General features: G+C 44.6%; 1 protein-coding gene across 8 annotated transcripts; it reads right to left on the bottom strand.

Annotated features, from left to right (window-relative positions):
* Positions 1 to 6,155: 6,155 nt before the first annotated feature.
* Positions 6,156 to 17,995, bottom strand: LOC129713553 (hydroxylysine kinase-like). 8 transcript variants are annotated; one of them, XM_055662683.1, is made up of 6 exons: positions 17,852 to 17,961; positions 16,251 to 16,334; positions 13,878 to 14,214; positions 13,576 to 13,715; positions 11,747 to 11,930; positions 6,156 to 8,220 (listed from the first exon to the last, which is right to left on the bottom strand). In XM_055662683.1, the coding sequence occupies exons 3-6, from the start codon at positions 14,212 to 14,214 to the stop codon at positions 7,745 to 7,747; spliced, it is 1,137 nt and encodes a 378-aa protein (XP_055518658.1). In that variant the 5' UTR covers positions 16,251 to 16,334; positions 17,852 to 17,961; the 3' UTR covers positions 6,156 to 7,744. The 8 variants fall into 8 exon arrangements, with proteins under 8 accessions (XP_055518658.1, XP_055518654.1, XP_055518659.1 ...); XM_055662679.1 differs by lacking the exon at positions 16,251 to 16,334 and having other exon boundaries at positions 17,852 to 17,995; XM_055662684.1 differs by lacking the exons at positions 16,251 to 16,334; positions 17,852 to 17,961 and adding an exon at positions 17,812 to 17,831.
* Positions 17,996 to 21,060: the final 3,065 nt, after the last annotated feature.

Raw genomic sequence — 21,060 nt, forward strand, 5'->3', positions numbered from 1 at the left:
ATGTTAAAATGTATTTTGTATGTTCTGTTGCTTTTTATTAGTGTGACTGTATAGCAAATCAAATTCCTCGTATGTTGCAAAACATACGTGGCTAATAAAGTCAGTTTGAGTATATTAGAATGTAACGTCGTGGGGAGGGATATAGTTGGAAGGGAACGGGGTGAAATATAAGATGTTAGTTAAATTGCCAGTTGCTAAACACTTTAATTCTCCTTCCCACACAGACCTTTCTGTCCTAGGTCCCCTCCATTGTCAGAGTGAGGCAAACTGCAAATTGGAGGAACAGCATCTCATATTTTGCTTGAGCAGCTTACAGTCCAGTGGTATGAGTATTGATTTCAAGTAATCCCTGCACTCCCTCTCTCTCCATCCCTCCCCCACCCAAATCACACCAGCTTTCATTCTCATCCAGCTACAGCTACCAATGGCCTGTTTTTTGACATGCTGATTTGAAATTAGTTTTGGTTGATCCTACCTGACTTTAAACATATTGAACATGCGTTGAACCGTACAGTACAAGGTTCTTGTCATCCTTGATGTGCATCCATCTGTAACAACACATGACAAGTCCTAGAGGATTCTCTTTAATAAGAGTAAATACAAATATATGATTAAATAGCATGTTTAAGAAAGAACTGCAGATGCTGGAAAAACTGAAGGTGCTGGAGAAACTCAGCGGGTGAAGCAGCATCTAGGGAACGAAGGAATGGGTGACGTTTCGGACCAAGCAAAAGATACCTTGGTCAGCATTGATGAATTGGGCTGAAGGGCCTTTCCATCCTATGACTGTGACTGAGTGTGAAAATGTAAAATATTAATAATACCAGAGTAGTCCAACAATTTCCAAACCTCAAATTCCAAATTCTGATTTATTATAGGATTGGGTTATAAAAACGGATCCCCTGCGGATTGACGTGTACGCTGTTGAAGGGGTGCCCGTGCTTCATGTTCAGCTAGGGGGACAGATGGGGCAGATCGATCTGCAAATTACGAATTGTAGGAGTTTGCAGAGAATTGAAGGGGTTGGTTCACTCAAAAATTGGCTTAAATATCTGAAAATAAGTCAGTTGAACACAGTGGTAAAGAACAGTGTGCAAACTCAAGGCCACAGGCAACAAGATCCCAAACAGAATTGTGAAAATCCCTTTATGACATGGATACATCCTAATCATCCCACACATCCCACCCTATGCGTGTTTTCTCAGCAGTGTGTTCACTGTGTTCTGTGTGAAAGTTAGCAGTTGAATTCCATAGTTTTTGTTTTGTTAGTTCTATTATGTTCAGTTTTTAGTGAAAGTCTGCAGACCCTTCAATACTCCGCTCCGATACCACACAAATTATTGTGCCTGAGTAAAAAGCTTGAAACACTATCAATTCATCATAACTAATTAATACTACAATATTAGTATTTGTCTCGAGATGCTAAACTCCATAATTTCTGTTTGTAGCTGTTACCGTCCCCTTGGGGAGACTGGGCCATTTTAGTTACAATCATATTCATTCACACTCACACTGGACCCAGCGCACAGATAGCTAGTCAAAGACTGGAAGCTCGACTCTCATGGCTCTGACAGTACCTTGATCATTAACCAAAGCACCCGTCGCAATTGCTGTTCCCTTTCTGGCGCCGCATCTCTCTCAGCAACTAATGTGATGGCGTAAGGGCCTGTCCCACTTGGCGTCATTTGCGCGTCACGCCGATGGTGCCATGATTTTCTACATGGCAAAATCCCGGGGCGCCGTGCGCGACTGCGCTTCACTGCCTATGTCACCACGTACCATGCGCGCGTAATGCGCACCATGCGTGCGTCACGTGTGCGTCATGCGTCGTGACGCGTAAATGATGTAGCGTAATTGACGCGCAAATGTGCCCAGGTGGGACAGGGTCTGTACTTCAACTACTCTACTCAGGAAGAAATCTGCGTTCCAGCAATAGGTTCAGTCGTTCTCCCGTATAGTGAAACTAAAGGTAAGCCATCACACTTTATTTACTTGTACACAAGGAGAGCAGCGCTGTCCCAGTCACTGGACTCTGAAATTACAATCAGAACAGTTAACTTTTTATACAGATTTTGACCCTTGGAATTGGGCGCACTTTCTAGTTTCTTATCATCAATAACAATATGTTCTCAAAACATTGATATACAAATGCAATAACACTAATACAAGTAAACCTACATGCTATTTAATCCTTTATTTAATTTTCAATCCCAAAACATTGTAGGTATGTTGCAAAACGTACCTGAAGCGTCGCTGAAAATCTGTCTCGGCCCGTGTGCGCGATTTTGGCGCCGTTTAGAGGGGGGCGGGTTTAAAACGCGATTTTCCCTAGGCTTGTTCAAATCGAGTTTTTTCAGACTAGTTAATTATTAACAAATAATCGCTGGAAGATTCACTCGCTTGAGCTATTATTAGTTTTAAGGGCTATATTTAATTGTTATGGTAGGTTAAACATTAACCAGCGCGTTCACAGGATCCCACTAGAAAGCTGATTTAAATGGACTTTAATTTACAGCAATTGAACACTAAATTCCTTCCATTTGGCCTATAAATTAATGTAAATGAGATTTAAAAGTCATGTTTTATTGTGAATTATTTGTGAATATTATTTGGACACTTAGGCTATTTAAAAATGTTAATCATTTATTAAGAAATGGATAGATGTTTAGATCTAGTAATTGAAGTTTGGAATTAGCTACAATTAGGTAACTAACTAATTATATGCTTTAATTTCAGGTCATCCAAGTAAGATTATTCTATATTTGTTTCAGAATGCTTCAATCTATGATAACTGAAAATTTCATTCAGTTCTCTTAATTTTTAAGAAAGTTATGGGCTTTTGACTGTCCACGATCACAGCTTTTTTGTTATGTCAATAGAAAATCAATAGGGAACAAGATGCTAATTTCCGAGTATGAAAATGGCCATAACGTTTTAAATACTTGAGATATGAAAGTGAATTAGGTGTCAAATTAAACTTATTTTTATTGTTTATCTGATGGGATAAATTGCAGACTTGATTTTTTAAATCTCAAAATTTTGTAACATTGCTAAACATTGGGGTGCGTAAATGAGTACCTATCAGGGACATTGATGTTTGTCAATGAATGACTAAAGGTTGTTGTGCTGCACAGCTATCCTAACCTTGGCCATACTGTAGTTTCCACAGAGTGTGACATTCACTTATTTAATGTGCTTCATTCTTCTCCTCTTTCAGATGTCTGACTCAGAGAAAGATGTTGTAATCAGACCCTCAATGAGTGAGGCCCAGGTGGTGGAGTTGGTCGGACGGTTATACAGTCTGAAGGTTTCAAAAGTCAAACCACTGCCCAGTTACATGGACCAGAACTTCCACGTCCTGGTATGCGAGACCCAGGAAGGTGGAGATCACGGGGAGAGCTACGTCCTCAAGGTTCTGAACACTGCCGAGAGCCAAGACACTGATTTGGTGGAAGCACAAACGAGAGTCATGATGTTCCTAAACCAGAAAGGGTTTCACACCAATCACAACCATTGATGCCAAGATTCTGTCCCTGGAGACAATCAGTGAGTTTCATTCATTGGTTTCTCTGCATTTTCTGATGTTTGACAATTGTCCACATTTTCATAATTCTCTGAAAATACTAAAACTAATCAGAAACATCTTTTCAGCTTCAGAAGGATAAAACAGAGTACATGACAAGAAAATTGTGTTCTTTATATTGAAGGTTGTGGTGAAGAATATAAGAACTACATGGTCCGATTGTTGACCTACCTGCCAGGAACTCAACTCCTGGCGATCCCTGCAGACGCACAGATCTTTTACAAAATTGGTCGAACACTTGCTGAGATTAACAAAGCTCTGACGGTAAGTCAGGGCCGGATTTACGTATAAACTAGACAAGCTTAAGCTTTGGGCCTTGAGATCTAGGGGGGCCTACTCACCTCGCTGCCCCACCGGGACCTCCTACTCTTTTCCCGCTGACCCTCGCCACTCCACCGCCGTCCAGCAGCCCGCAGCCATCGCCTTACCTGCAGCCTGTACTCAGCACCGGGCCTGAAGATTCCACGTTGTAGATTTCCACTCCCCTGGGTTTGACTGCGCTGAGTCCTAGTGCTAGTGCCCCCAAACCTGGTAATCTCAGTGGCTGTTCCACTGGGTCTTCCCCATCCCCCTCAAACCATGTGACCCCAGCTCTTCCCCACCCACACTACAGTCCTCATACCCCCCAACCCCCTGACCTTCCACCATCCCTCCACCAGACATCGCCTTGGCCTCAGTCCACTCACATGCCTTCCTCCGGCCGCAACCTCCATCCCTTCCGTGTGTTCATCATCCCCCCTGACCTCCCCCTCTGAGATACCGAACAGTCGGTCCTCACATTTGTCCCCCTCCTTCCCCACCTCAATGAGTTCCGCGCCAGCCGCGATTTGGAGCTCTTCTTCCGTCGCCTCCGCCTCACAGCGTTCTTCCATAGGAAGGAGTCCTCGCCCCTATTGATGATCCCTTTTCCTGTCTCCAACAGACCCCCTCCTCATGGACCCCCTCTCATGGCCATTGGTACAATGAAATTTGGGGGTCACCATCCGATGTCGGAACGGGAGAACATTCTCAGCGACTTGGACTTCCGAATCGGCCACTTCCTTCCGGAGATCACGGCTCCCGAAGTCCACAGGCTGAGTTGGGTGGAGATTCACGTCGGCGGCCCTCGGCAAAGGGTTCCCAGGGCTCTGCGATATTAAAATCAGCGCGGCCCGAGGCTGGGAGCTCCGCGAACCACTCCATGATGTTGAAGCAGCAGGCCCAACGCTCCAGATCTACAAACTGCGATCCAGGTAAGGCATCGCCCACTCCGCGGTGAATCCAATATATATTTTAAAACTAACTGTTTAATGACAACATACAGCAGGATCTAAAAGTGTCACACTGTCACTGTCGGGTAGTCATGATCCTCTAGTCGTGGGGGTGGGGGATTGGAAGAGGGGGGTCTCACAAGTGAAATAGCTTAGGGCCTCTCTTCATCTAAATCCTGCCCTGCGGTAAGTCCATTTATTCAACTTCCAGCCATTCTCTGAATAAGCCGTGTCTGAAACCAGTTTGCTTGTGTTGTTCAAGTTAAAGCGCCATCCTGTGGTGACAGATCAGAACTACTTTGCACCTTGAAACAATCAGTACATTTTGAAGCAGTTTTTTTAAAAGGCTTCCTTATTTACACAAATTGTTGATCGCTCAGCAGATCAGGCAGTGTCTTTAGAGAAGATGGAAAGGTGACGTTTCGGATCGAGACCCTTCTTCAGACTGATTATCGGGAGGCGGTGTGGGTGGGAGAAGAAAGCTGGAAAAGGGGGAGAGAAGGAACTAAGTGTGGCAGGTAATAGGTGCCTGAGGTCATGAAGAAGATATTGATAGGTTTTTGAGGAAGACTGGATGGAGAGCACTGACATTCCACACCAAGCAGGTGCGTTATTGTGTAACCAGACAATGGTGCAAACAACGTCTATGACCCAACAACAGAAACATAGAAAATAGGTGCAGGAGTATGCTTCGAGCCTGCACCGCCATTCAATATGATCATGGCTGATCATCCAACTCAGTATCCTGTACCTGCCTTCTCTCCACACCCCCTGATCCCTTTAGCCACAAGGGCCACATCTAACTCCCTCTTAAATATAGCCAATGAACTGGCCTCAACTACCTTCTGTGGCAGAGAATTCCAGAGATCCACCACTCTCTGTGTGAAAAAAGCTTTCCTCATCTCGGTCCTAAAAGATTTCCCCCTTATCCTTAAACTGTGACCCCTGTGAGAAGAAGGGTCTCCACCCGAAACGTCACCCATTCTTTCTCTCCAGAGATGCTGCCTGTCCTGCTGAGATACTCCAGCATTTTGTGTCTATATTAACAATCTAAACTGCTGTACTCTCTCCATTTCTCCCCACATCCCGACAAATTATTTCCATTCAGGTTCTTATCCAGCTCCCCTTTGAATGGTGCAATTCAATCTGCCTCCACTGCAATGGTTATCCAGTAATACACACATCTTCAGCAACTTGGACATTTCAGGATCAAAGCTTCAAGCTAAATAATATTCATCAGCTTTCAGTAAGATTTTTCTGTCGCAGCCACTGCACAATAATTCTAAGAGAAAGAAAACAAGACTGCCGATAACTCCACAATATTGTTCATATGTTTTAATAGTCAAGTGTGAGGAAAATTACAGCATAAAATTGAAACACTATTCACATGTCAGAATATTTATATTTTTATCTATCCAGGTTTTGGGACATAACACCAGGAGCACTGCATCTCGCTAGGCTTCCATATTCTCACAGTATCAAATCATTATATCATCCCTTCACCATATCCATCCCATGATCACATATGCCCCTATTTAACATGTTCATCCGCTCAATATCTGCCCCATCACCATATCTGTCCATAATTATATTAAAAAAAACATTTAAAATGCTGCAAATGATGCTTGTGGATAAAATCATGAGAGGAATAAATCGAGTAGATGCACAGAATCTCTTGCCCAAAGTAGGGGGATCGCGGACCAGAGGATATAGGTTCAGGGTGAAGGGGAAAAGATTTAACAGGAATCTGAGGGATAACTTTTTCACACAAAGGGTGGTAAGTGTATGGCACAAGCTGCCAGAGGAGATGGTTGAGGCTGGGACTATCCCAACGTTTAAGAAACAGTTAGACAGGTACATGGATAGGACAAGTTTGGAGGGATATGAACCAAACGCAGGCAGGTGGGATTAGTATAGCTGGAATGTGTGGGCAAGTGAAAGTCCTGTTTCCACACTGTATCACTCTATGACTAATTCTCACCTATTGTGTGGAGGGAAGAAGAGTTAACATTTCAGGTTGGTGATCTTTCGTTAGAAATTGAAAAAGGAAAGTTGGAATAAGTTTTCAGATTCAGATTCAGATTCAATTTTAATTGTCATTGTCAGTGTACAGTACAGAGACAACGAAATGCATTTAGCAACTCCCTGGAAGAGCGCCGTAGCAAATTCGATTGCAGAGCAAGTGGTGAAGGATGGAAGACAGCAAGAATTAAACAATGGAAGTGGCGATGGGGGTTGTTGGAAGACACTGGCAAAGGATAGTGCACGACAAAAGTGCCTGATTGGAGTTGAAGTGGAAGGAGATGAATGAACTCTGGCATTACGTGAGGAAGGAAAAATTTGGCCTAATGGCAATGAGGATATTGAGACTATTTACCAGGCATCACATCTCATGATGGTTGGCTGCACCGTTTCAGGTCCACGCAGGGGAAGCTCTAGACTGGGACTCAGTGATTGTAGAGAGGTTCACACTTGGACTGTTGATTCAGTTACAGTGGGAAATGTGAATGAAAGATGGCCAGCGAAAAACATAAACCAGAGAGCAGTGCTGAACAACTATATACCTCTTAGTTGATGCTCGGACTATCCTTAATTGGACTTTGCTGGCTTTACGTTGCACTAAACGTTATTCCCTTATCAGATATCTATACACTGTAAATGGGTCAATTATAATCATGTATTGTCTTTCTGCTGACTAGTTAGCATACAACAAAAACTTTTCACTGTACCTCGGTATAGGTGACAGTAAACTAAACTAAACTAAAGGATGCCAGTGAGAAATGGCTTAAAATCCATCTGGATATAATTTCAAATGGTAGGAATATTGCTCGATTGTGTTTTAATCTTTTTTTCAAATATGGATGTTGTGGGAGAGGCAATGATACTCCGGCACTGAGAACCAATGGAGGTTTCACTGAGTGAGGTAGGACTTGGCTGTCATAAACCAAACTTTCTCCACTGCTACTTTTCCTAGCTCCCAGAGTTGGCGTAAATGCTTCCAGCCAGTTCTTGTTGTAGTCAGTAGGTACTCTTCATTGTCTGGGTAATGCAGGATATTATATGTCCCCATAACCAGCGACTGGGAGAACCTGCAAAGAACCAGCAAATACAAGGCATCCCTTTCCTGGAGAGTTAAAGGGATCACACTCTCGAAACCTGCAAGAATATGGCCTCCAACATGCAGGGGGTCTTCGCTGTCCAGCGTGAGATACATTATGCAGATGGCCAAGTCATACACATAGTAACCACGAGCCGTTTCGCCAAAGTCCAGGATGCCAGAAATCTCCAGTTCCTGCTGCATGTGACCTGCTGCATTGGAGCAATCAGCTGATGAATGAAGAGGCTGCACAAGAATGTTGGTGTGACTGAAGTCCCCGTGAATAATGCCTGTTGGACATACAAATGTTGCGACATTTTACCATCTATACACAACTAAAACTCTGATCTTGTTATCTTCCGGTTTGCGCAGTCTTTCTATTTGCGTAAAAACGGTACACGATAACGCTACGCACACCGTTCTCCTGAGCTGCGAGTGTACCGTTTCATTCCGATCGGTGGCATAAAGTAAAAGTTAGCGAGGTTTAAAAATCTTAAAAATCGCGCATGCATAGATCGATGTCCTCTCCTGCCAGTCAACGCCGTGCGGATTAGTCTCTTCTCCTGTGTAATGAACCGGATGTGATAAAGGACCTCGAGGTTAATGTGCCATTAGGAGGTAGTGACCATAACATGGTCAGGTTTAATCTACAATTGAAGAGGGAGAAGGGTGGATCGGAGGTGTTAGTGTTACAATTGAATAAAGGGGACTTTGGGGCCATGAAGGAGGAGCTGGCCAAAGTTGACTGGAAAGATGCACTAGCAGGGATGACAGTGGAACAAAAATGGCAGGTATTTCTAGGAATAATACAGAAGGTGCAGGATCAACTCATTCCTAGGAGGAAGAAAGATTCCAAGGGGAGAAAGGGACGACCATGGCTAACAAGGGACGACACGAACAGTAGAAAAATGAAAGCGAAGAAGTACAACGTAGCAAAGATGAGCGGGAAGCAAGAGGATTGGGTAATGTGTAAAGAACAACAGAAGATAACCAAAAAAACAATACGGGGAGAATAGATTAGTTACGAAGGTAAGCTAGCCAAGAATATAATGCAGGATAGTAAAAGCTTCTTTAGGTATGTGAAGAGGAAATAATTAGTTGAGACCAAAATTGGACCCTTGAAGACTGAAAAAGGTGAATTTATTATGGGGAACAAGGAAATGGCAGATGAGTTGAACAGGTACTTTGGATCTGTCTTCACTAAGGAAGACACAAACAATCTTCCTGATATAGTAGTGGCCAGAGGATCTGGGGTGACGGAGGAACTGAAGGAAATCCACATTAGGCAGGAAATGGTGTTGGATAGACTGATGGGACTGAAGGCTGATAAATCCCCAGGGCCTGATGGTCTGCATCCCAGGGTACTTAAGGAAGTTGCTCTAGAAATCGTGGATACATTGGTGATAATTATTGACTCATGATCAGTTCCTTGACTAATCTTCTGGAATTCTTTGAAGATGTAACTAGGAAAATGGACAAGGGAGAGTCAGTGGATGTAGTGTACCTGGACTTTCAGAAAGCATTTGATAAGGTCCCACATAGGAGATTAGTGGGCAAAATTAGGGCACATGGTATTGGAGGTAGAGTGCTGACATGGATAGAGAATTGGTTGGCAGACAGGAAACAAAGACTAAGGATTAGCAGGTCCCTTTCAGAATGGTAGGCAGTGACTAGTGGGGCACTGCAAGGCTTGGTGCTGGGACTGCAGCTATTTACAATATACATCAATGATTTGAATGAAGGGATTCAAAGTAACATTAGCAAATTTGCAGTTGACACAAAGCTGGATGGCAGTGTGAACTGTGACGAGGATGCTATGAGAATGCAGGGTGACTTGGACAGGTTGGGGGAGTGGGCAGATGCATGGCAGATGAAGTTTAATGCGGATAAATGAGAGGTTATCCACTTTGGTAGCAAAAACAGGAAGGCAGATTACTATCTAAATGGCGTCAAGTTGGGAAAAGGGGAAGTGCAACGGGATCTGCGGGTCCTTGTTCATCAGTCTGTGAAAGTAAGCATGCAGGTATAGCAGGCAGTGAAGAAAGCGAATGGCACGTTGGCCTTTATAACAAGAGGAGTCGAGTAAAGGAGCAAAGTGGTCCTTCAGCAGTTGTACAGAGTCCTAGTGAGATCACACCTGGAGTATTGTGTGCAGTTTTGGTCCCCTAATTTGAGGAAGGAGATTCTTGCTATTGAGGGAGTGCAGTGTAGGTTTACAAGGTTAATTCCCGGGATGGCGGGACTGTCATATGCTGAGAGAATGGAGCAGCTGGGCTTGTACACTCTGCAGTTTAGAAGGAAGAGAGGGTATCTCATTGAAATATATAAGATTTTTAAGGTTTTGGACACGCCAGAGGCAGGAAACATGTTCACAATGTTGGGGGAGTCCAGAACCAGGGGCCACAGTTTAAGAATAAGGAGTAAGCCATTTATATGGTTATATGGTTACCGAAAATGGTTATATGGTTAAAATACTATATAAAAATGACACAATAAATTTAGAACGGAGACGAGGAAACACTGTTTCACACAGAGAGTTGTGAGTCTGTGTAATTCTCTGCCTCAGAGGGCGGTGGAGGCAGGTTCTCTGGATACTTTCAAGAGAGAGCTAGATAGGGCTCTTAAAAATAACGGAGTCAGGGGATATGGGGAGAAAGCAAGAATGGGGTACTGATTGGGGATGATCAGCCATGATCACATTGAATGGCGGTGCTGGCTCGAAGGGCCGAATGGCCTACTCCTGCACCTATTGTATATTGTCCTGTCACTCCCCGGGAAGGTCCGCCTCATCCTGCACCATCGCATCTTTACTGGAGCTGATGGACGCTCTAGATGGCCGGCGGAGGTCTCTAACCGGACGCAATTTCGGAGGGAACGAAAATGGCCCGGCCCAGCTCAGCCCGGCCCGGCTCTCTCCCCCCTTTCCCCCCCGCCCATGCACACCCCTCCGCCAACAACCACCCCCGACCACACAACCCCTCCGCCCACAACACCCCCGCCCACACACACCTCCCCCCACAATCCCCGCACACACCCCCTCCCTGCACAAACCCCCCCACACACCCCATCACTCCCACAACCCACCCCCCGCCCACACATCCCTCCTCCCGACAACCCCCCTCCGCCCACATACACCCCCTGCCCACAAATACCTCCCTCCCCCACACACCCCCCCCCCCCTAACATATCCCTCCTCCTCTGCTCCCACACCCCTCCCACACACATATACACCTCCCCTCCCAACCCAGACCACATACCCCTCCCCCACACCAACCTCGCCCCCCTCATACACCTCCCCGCCCACACACAACCTCCCTCCCCTCCTACTCCACAACCCCCCTGCCACACAACCCACCCACTTCCCTCCCCCGTCCCCTCCTCTCCTCCCACACATGAAGAGGAGGGGGAGGGAGTGCTCATGGATGAGGGGAAATGAGCCGTGCCTGCGCAGTTAGGGGCTATGGGTGAGTGGTGGAATATTGCATTGCAGGAACGGGTCGAGTTGGGGGAAGGGGTGAGTGGTGGAATATTGCATTGGGGAATGGGTTGCGTTGGGTGACCAGGGTGACTGAGACCCAACGGATCCCACTTAGTCTAGTTCATCCCTAAAAGGTAATATGTACTCCTCACTGTACCAGGATTGATCCTCTGGTTGGATTTTAATGATAGAGTGAGGAATATGCCAGACCATGAGGTTACAAAGTATAGGCACAAAATGTTGGAGTAACTATGCCGGACAGGCAGCATCTCTTAACTCTCTATCTGATCTGAAATGTCATTCTGTTACACTCATGATCAAGAAAGATAGGCACTTACTTTTATGAAAGTTGTTGATATTTGGATGTATCTTCTTCACAAATTGCTGAATAATTTGCTCCACAATTTGGCGATCACTGGTGTTCTTCACTGCGGACAGGTACTTGTGCAGCTGGTGAGTGTTTGAAAGGTTCCAGATGTCAGAATCTCTCTGCAGGCTCTTAATGTTGGGGTGCTTGAATTCCTAATGATTGGACAAGTCCGTTAAGCTCAACCATCACCAGTGCAGTTTTGAGGTAACGTCAAGAGAATTGTCAAGAAATTGTCAAGAAATTCTGTCTTTCTGTTAAAACTTAATACCAACCAGGGTTAGATACTGACAAAGTTCGTCATGTTTAGAGGATAGATCTTTAAAGTTGGATCACGATGAACAGACCAATGCACTTTGGATAATGGATATGTGAGGTTAACTCATTGTAAACAACCAGAAGTTCAATACAAATGTTCACAACACAATGTACAAAGTCACCTACCTCTGGCTAGTCCTTTCTCCCAAAGGCCCAACATTAATTAGGCATCTGCATCTACTGTGGCATCGTATTATAAGACAAAAGCTTGTGGTGGACTATAAAAGTCACACCATGAAATGTGTAGGAAGGAACTGCCGATGCTGGTTTACACTGAAGATAGACGCAAAATGCTGGAGTAACTCAGCGGGACAGGCAGCATCTCTAGATAGAAGGAATGGGTGACATTTCAGGTTGAGAAGTCGGAAGAACGGTCACGACCTGAAACGTCACACATTCCTTCTCTCCAGAGATGCTACTGTCTCGCTGAGTTACTCCTGCATTTTGTGTCTCCACAATGAAATGTCCCACCCTGCTGGTACCAAAGCAATATGGGGTTAATTGAACAATTTACATATATCTTTCAAACAAAATATAGGAAAATACTAAAATGTTCAAAACTCTACCAATTTCAATTATTAGACAATGACTGTCTGAAACAAGTCAAGTTCAAGTTCATGTTCAAGTGAGTTTATTGTCATGTGTCCCTGTATAGGACAATGAAATTCTTGCTTTGCTTAAGCACACAGAAAAATAGTAGGCATTTACTACAAAACAGATAAATGTGTCCATATACCATGATATAAATATATACACACATGAATAAATAAACTGGTAAAGTGCAATAACAGAAAGTGGTTATTAATAATCAGAGTTTTGTCCGAGCCAGGTTTAATAGCTTGATGGCTGTGGGGATTCCTGTTCCTGAACCTGGTTGGTGCAGTCTTCAGGTTCCTGTACCTTCTACCTGAAGGTAGCAGAGAGATGAGTGTGTGGCCAGGATGGTGTGGGTCTTTGATGATACTGCCAGCCTTTTTGAGGCAGCGACTGCGATAAATTCCCTCGATGGAAGGAAGGTCAGAGCCGATGATGGACTGGGCAGTGTTTACTACTTTTTGTAGTCTTTTCCTCCCCAGGGGGAACGTACATTCTACGCACTTCCACGAGTTCGATTTTTTTTTTAAACTCGGGAGAGCTCTTGAATGATCTCGTACAGTAGGACAGGGCTTTTAGTCCTGTCTCTCCCCCTTTTCCAGCCTCTCCATAATCAGTCTGAAGAAGGGTCTCGATCCGAAACATCACCTTTCCATCTTCTCTAAAGACACTGCCTGATCTGCTGAGCGACTCCAGCAATTTGTAACCTTTTGTGTAAATAAGAAGGAAGCCTTTTAAAAAAACTGCTACAAAATGTACTGATTGTTTCAAGATGCAAAGTAGTTCTGATCTGTCACCACAAGATGGCGCTTCTTGAACAACACAAGCAAACTGGTTTCAGACACGGCTTATTCAGAGAATGGCTGGAAGTTGAATAAATGGATTTACCGTCAGAGCTTTGTTAATCTGAGCAAGTGTTCGGCCAATTTTGTACAGGATCTGTGAGTCTGCAGAGATCCCCAGTAGTTGAGTTCCTGACAGGTAGGTCAACAATCGGACCATGTAGTTCTTATATTCTTCACCACAACCTTCAATATAAAGAACACAGTTTTCTTGTCATGTACTCTGTTTTATCCTTCTGAAGCTGAAATTATGTTTCTGATTAGTTTTAGTATTTTCAGAGAATTATGAAAATGTGGACAATTGTCAAACATCAGAAAATGCAGAGAAACCAAATGAATGAAACTCACTGATTGTCTCCAGGGACAGAATCTTGCCATCAATGGTTGGGATTGGTGTGGTTGTAGGAAAACCTTTCTGGTTTAGGAACATCATGACTCGCGTTTGTACTTCCACCAAATCAGCGTATTGGCTGTCGTCAGTGTTCAGAACCTTGAGGACGTAACTCTCCCCGTGATCTCCACCTTCCTGGGCCTCGCACACCAGGATGTGGAAGTTCTGGTCCATGTAACTGGGCAGTGGTTTGACTTCTGAAACCTTCAGACCGTACAAGCGTCCGACCAACTCCACCACCTGGGCCTCACTCAGTGAGGGTCTGATTACAGCAGCTTCATCGGAGTCAGACATCTGAAAGAGGAGAAGAATGAAACACATTAAATAAGTGAATGTCACACTCTGTGGAAACTGCAGTATGACCAAGGTTAGGATAGCTGTGCAGCACAACAGCCTTTAGTCATTCATTGACGAACATCAATGTCCCTGATAGGTACTCATTGACGTACCCCAACCATACTACATGGTTCTTGATATTGAAAAGTAAATAAAGGATTAAATAGAATGTAGGTTTACTTGTATTAGTGTTACTGCATTTGTATATCAATGTTTTGAGAACGTATTGTTATTGATGATAAGAAATTAGAAAGTGTGCACAATTCCAAGGGTCAAAATCTGTATTAAAATTTAACTGTTCTGATTGTAATTTCAGAGTACAGTGACAGGGACAGCGCTGCTCTCCTTGTATACAAGTAAATGTTGCCGAATGGGATATGGGGGGCAATTGCGGCACCAAACAGGGAATAGCAATTGCGACGGGTGGTTTGGTTAAGGATCAAAGTCCTGTCAGAGCTGCGAGCGTCGAGGTTGCAGTCTTTGACTAGCTATCTGTGCGCTGGATCCTGTGAATTAATATGATTGTAACTAAAATGGCCCTACTCCCCAAGGGGACGCTAACAGCTACAAACAGAAATTATGGAGTTTAGAATCTCGAGACAAATTCTAATATTATTGTAGTAATCTGTTATGATGAATTGGCAGCTTTTCAAGCTATTCACTCAGGCACAGTGTTTGTGTGGTATCGGAGCGGAGCATTGAAGGGTACTACAGACTTTCACTAAAAACTGCACATATGAGAACTAACTATGGAATTCAACTGACAACATTCACACAGACTTTCACAGTTCTATTTGGGACCTTGTTGCCTGTGGCCTTGAGTTTGCACGCTGTTCTTTACCACTGTGTTCAACTGACTTATTTTCAGACATTTAACCACTTTGAGTGAACTGACCCCATCAATTCTCTGCAAACTCCTACAATTTGTAATTTGCAGATGGATCTGCCCCCTAGCTGAACATGAAGCACGGACACCCCCTCAACAGCGTACACGTCAATCCGCAGGGGAACATTTTTTATAATCCAATCCTATAATAAATCAGAATTTGGAATTGAGGTTTGGAAATTGTTGGACTACTCTGGCATTTTTAATATTTTACATTTTCACACTCAGTCACAGTCATCGCATGGAAAGGCCCTTCAGCCCAATTCATCAATGCTGACCAAGGTATCTTTTGCTCGTCCCATTGTCGTCACCATGCAACTGAACTCTTACAATTTGTATTCTTTCCCCAAACACACTTTAATTACCTGTGCCCAAGGTGAGCAGCACAGTTCAGTTTCCGCACTGCTCTAAAATTCAGCTCGCAAACATCTGCCTTTACACAGATATTGACTGATTTAAATTTTAAATCACAATAAATTCTTAAAAACACTAATATCTAAAACAAAACTACTTTCAGAGTCCGAAGAAGTGTCTTGACCTGAAAAGTCACCTATTCCTTCGTTCCATAGATGCTGCTTCACCCGTTGAGTTTCTCCACCACCTTCAATTTTTCCAGCATCTGCAGTTCTTTCTTAAACATGATATTCAATACTCTATTTGTATTTAATCTTGGTAAAGAGAACGCTCTAGGGCTTGTCATGTGTTGTTACAGCTGGCTGCGCTTCAAATGAACTTCTTCTTCTTTCATGTGGCGTGCACAGCCTAAAGTTGTTGGACAATTTGTTCTATTTGATCTTCCGTTTGTGCACGTCGAGTTGATTGCATTAGTCGAAACATGGCGGACCACGTGAAGGTTGCAATCTTCCACCCCACATCAAAGGATGACTCTCAAGAACCTTGTACTGTACGGTTCAACGCATGTTCAATATGTTTAAAGTCGGGTATCCCCACATCAACCAAAACTAATTTCAAATCAGCATGTCAAAAAACAGGCCATTGTTAGCTGTAGCTGGGTGAGAATGAAAGCTGCTGTGATTTGGGAGGGGGGAGGGATGGAGAGAGAGGGAGTGCAGGGGTTACATGAAGTTAGAGAAATCAATACTCATACCACTGGGCTGTAAGCTGCCCAAGTAAAATATGAGATGCTGTTCCTCCAATTTGCGTTTAGCCGCACTCTGACAATGGAGGAGACCTAGGACAGAAAGGTGTATGCAATAATGGGAAGGAGAATCAAAGTGTTTAGCAACTGGCAATTTAGCTAACATTTCATAATTCACCCCGTTCCCTTCCAACCATATCCCTCCCCACGACGTTACATTCTAATATATTCATACTTACTTTATTAGCCAAGTATGTTTTGCAACATATGAGGAATTTGATTTGCTATACAGTCATACTAATAAAAAGCAACAGAACACAAAATACATTTAACATAAACTTTCACCCGAGTGACTCCTCCACATTCCTCACTGTGATGGAAGGTGAAAAAAAGTTCAATCTCTTCCCTTTTTGTTCTCCCGTGGTTGGGGACCACCAGCCTTCCGTTGACGGGATGATCTTAACTCCAGTAACCGGCAGCGAGCCCTCCGCATCGGATCGATCTGCTCCTGCATCAGTGGGATGTTAACTCCCCCACGCCGGTGATCGACACTGGGTCGGGGCTGGTCAAAACCTTCTGCGACTATGAAGCTCCCGACTAAGTCTCTCCCGAGATTGCGAGCCCTTGAGCTTAAAGTCTGCAGGCTGCGGTTGGAGCATCGATCCCAGGCAAGGAATGTGCCCCGAAGGTAAGTCCACGCCCTGTGGTGGGGCTGAAAGTCAGTCAAGTCAAGTCAAGTCAAGTCAAGTTTATTTGTCACATACACATACGAGATGTGCAGTGAAATGAAAGTGGCAATGCTCGCGGACTTTTGTGCAAAAAGACAAACAACCTATAAACACAATCATAACACACATATACCTTTACATAATAAATAATGGAAGGAAAAACGTTCAGTAGAGTTAGTCCCTGATGAGATAGGCTTTTACAGTCCGAATGGCCTCTGGGTAGAAACTCCTTCTCAACCTCTCTGTTCTCACCGCATGGCAACGGAGGCGTTTGCCTGACCGTAACAGCTGGAACAGTCCGTTGCAGGGGTGGAAGGGGTCTCTCATGATATTGTTGGCTCTGGAGTTGCACCTCCTGATGTATAGTTCCTGCAGGGGGGCAAGTGAAGTTCCCATAGTGCGTTCGGCTGAACGCACTACTCTCTGCAGAGCCTTCTTGTCCTTGGCAGAGCAATTCCCAAACCAGATGGTAATGTTCCCGGACAAGATGCTTTCCACCACCGCTGCATAGAAGTACTGGAGGATCCTCGGAGACACTCTGAATTTCCTCAATTGCCTGAGGTGGTAAAGGCGCTGCCTTGCCTTACTCACGAGTGCTGAGGCGTGTGATGCCCATGTCATACCCGAGTAGGTCGCCAGCTCCACGATGTTAGGATGCAGAGCGACTGGAGATACAACCCGGAAAACAGTCGCAAGGTAAGATATTAAAAAATAGTTTGCCCCACCCCCCATTTAAAACAAACCAGAGAACATTAACACAAACTTTTAAAACACACTAAAAATAACAAAAAAAAGAGACAAAAGGACAGACAGACTGTTGGCGAGGCTGCCATCGCGGCCACCTGGTGGTTTACTCCCCTAAAGAGGGTGGTGTTGCCTTACGATGGATTCCGGTGATCCGCAGCACAGAATGTGTAATCTTCACAGTCAGACAGGTGTAGAAATCTGCAGTCCTACTCTGAGCGCAAATCAACATGCACTCAAAACCTGTGACTACCACAGTAATGCAAATAAATATATTCAGTACACATGTTACCACCCACATGAAAAAATGCTGTCTGACCTGCTGAATGCTTCAAGCATGTCTGGTTTTGTAATGATAGATCTTAAACACTCATTTTACTATCATAACATACCAGCTCTGTCCAATTGAAGGTACAGTTGCCTAGGATGTATGTTTGGCTGGGGTTGCTAAATTAGCTCTTTAGCCGTATCTGAGTGTTGTTCTCTGCTTCAACTCAGGTTGGTACTGTGATTGCAGAGGAATTTCCACAGCATACATTTTATTTGTAAAGAGCAGCCCTCTGAGCAGACCCGAGCTAAGGAATCTAGGAGTCATAAATAAGAGCACAGCACCAACAAATCAGGTACTAACACCTGAGATGAAACAGACTGTTCAACACCAGAACAACTTCAGGGAGTTATTTTGTCCTCCAGCAAACAGCCAGATACGTCCAATGTCTCCAACACATTCAGTTGCCACCCAGTGTGCTTCATCAGGGAGTGTTGGATAGATAAATAATGCAGAAAAAAAGGGTGTGCAGAATGACAAAAGTTGTATAAACAGGCCCCGGGTCAGTAATTTAATTCAGTGTTACAAAGCTGATGACGCATAACCAAACGTTTAAGTGAAGCATTCGTTCCTTGGCCCCACCATAAACAAATAGAAATAGGGAAGATGCAACGGGTGGAAGATAAATGTACAGAGGAGGGGAAAGGAACAGAGTGATGGGTGGTGGGAGAAATGTGTCTGCACTTTCAGGTTTTGTAACACTGAAAGAATTAGAATACATCAAATTTCAATGTTTCCCTCCCTCTCTCCCCTTCCATCACTCCCTCCAGCTTTACATTCTACTCAAGGCCAGCCTTAAGCTGATTAGACCGATCGCCCCCAATTGGGCCCCGTGCCTAAGGGGGGCCCCGCACTAGAGTAATCCAAAGCTCCGCTCTAGGATTTTTGGAGTAATGTACTCTCGGCTCGGGTAGATCTACCCCGGGTGGAGGGGGGAGAGACAGGTGGAGAGAGAGTAGAGGGGTGGAAGGGGATGAAAGGGGTAGACAGGGAGGACGGAGTATGGGGGAATGGAGAAGGGAGAGAGGAGGCGGTCTCTCATGGTCGCAGGGCAGCGTTCCCACCCCTCCAGTCGCCGTGCTTCATGCACACAGCCCTGGCTCCACCCCTCTCTCTCCCCGGGGAGACACGGTGAACAATACAGGGAGGGCCGGACCGGGGTTTGGAGCAATGTTTACAAACCTCGGCCTCAGCCACATGCGTTCGCCCTGACCCCGGCATCCGCTCCCGCCGCTGGCCCTCTCCTCTTCCCTTCCCTTCTTCCCTCCCTCACTTCTTCCTCTCTCTTTTCCCTTCTCTCCTTCCCTCCCTCCCTTCTCTCCTTCCCTCCCTCCCTTCTTTCTCTCCTTCCTCCCTTCTCTCCCTCCCTCCCTTCTCTCATTCCCTCCCACACACACACACACATCACGCACAGACAACTAACATACACACACACACACACACAACTAAGTTAGGGTAGGGTAGAAGCCCAAAGGGTAGGATGGGGCTGAAGTTCAAAATTTAATGCCTGGACTGGTTTGCCAGGATCTAGTTAATTACATTTTTTTTTCCATTTTACAATCACTAAAACGAGTGTTATTGTAACTATGTACTTTTCAGAGGTGAGCTACACATTTTGTTTGTTACTTGTAGGCTTACATGTATGCAATTTTATATTAAAATGTAGCTTAGATCTGTTTGGTCCATGAACTCGCAGGCACTTTTTAAGCGCACATTTTGATTACTATTCATTCTACCAGAGATATGAAGTCTATAATAAACTTTATTTGTATTTCTTTGATTCTACAGACCTTGGCTGGGAACCTGGGGCTCACCAAAATTGTTCCCAATTGGGCCCCGCAACTCCTAAGGCCGGCCCGGATTCTACTCCTCTAAAGAGGGTGGTGTTGCCTTCCCATGGATTCCAGTGGGCTGTAACACAGAACGTGTAATCTTCACAGTCAGAGAGGTGTCTGCAGTCCTATTCTGAGAGTAAATCCTCGATTATCCCAGTAGTCAGCGCAGAATGGAAAGCCAGCAGGATTCCATTCATTATTCCATTCCATTATTGTCATGTGTCCTATCTGGGCCACATGATAATAAACTCTCTTGAATCTTGAATCACTATCGATCTGCTGTGGCAGTAAGCAAATTGAAGTGGGTCCAGGTCAACACTGAGGCAGGAGTTGATTTTGTACCACAACCAATCTCTCGAAGCACTTCATCACAATGCGTGTGTAGGAAGGAACTGCAGATGCTGGTTTACACTGAAGATAGACGCAAATTAACTCAGCGGGACAGGCAGCATCTCTGGATAGAAGGTTTTGGGTCGAGACCCTTCTTCACAATGGTGTGAGTGTCACTGTTCAGTGGCTGTTGAGGAATGTCACCTTGTTCTTCTTGGGAACCAGCATGCTAAATATCTTTCCGAAGGGAGCAGGGACGTCCGATATGGCTGCCTGTTGGTAGAGTTTCTGTATTACCAGCAAGATTCCTACATCCAGTAGTTTTATTCCACCCAGCCCTCCACCGAGGCTATTGTTGTCAACCACCTCAATTAACAATTGAACGTAGATGCACTGTACCATTCCCTCCATTCCGCTGCTTCATTCAAAGCTATTCTGACAATATTTTCGGCACAGGTGCCTCTGAGATTTTTTCCTTCTTAAACCATGGCTTCCCCTCCACCATAGCTAAGAGTCCTTTTGCATGCACCACTGTTTCTGCCCTGTATCTCTAAACTAAACTAAACTAAACTAAATTCCCAGGTGATGAACAATACCGCTCACCCCCAACAGACTGGTTCCACCAAGATGCAGTACAGAATTTACCACTGGATGCTTTCTCAGTCCAATGTGGTATGTTGCACATACTCAGGGAAATACCTTATAACATTGTCAGATGAGCTGCTACTTCAACTTATCATCTGTGACCTGGATGTGCAGTTCATCCTCAACATTGAAAAGGCAGGCAAACAGATCTACACTCTGATAAAATGGAAAGATGAGGCTGGAATTTCAACCGTCGAGGAAGAAGAGTG

The sequence above is a fragment of the Leucoraja erinacea genome, chromosome 36 (genome assembly GCF_028641065.1).
Source record: "Leucoraja erinacea ecotype New England chromosome 36, Leri_hhj_1, whole genome shotgun sequence".
Taxonomy (NCBI): domain Eukaryota; kingdom Metazoa; phylum Chordata; class Chondrichthyes; order Rajiformes; family Rajidae; genus Leucoraja; species Leucoraja erinaceus.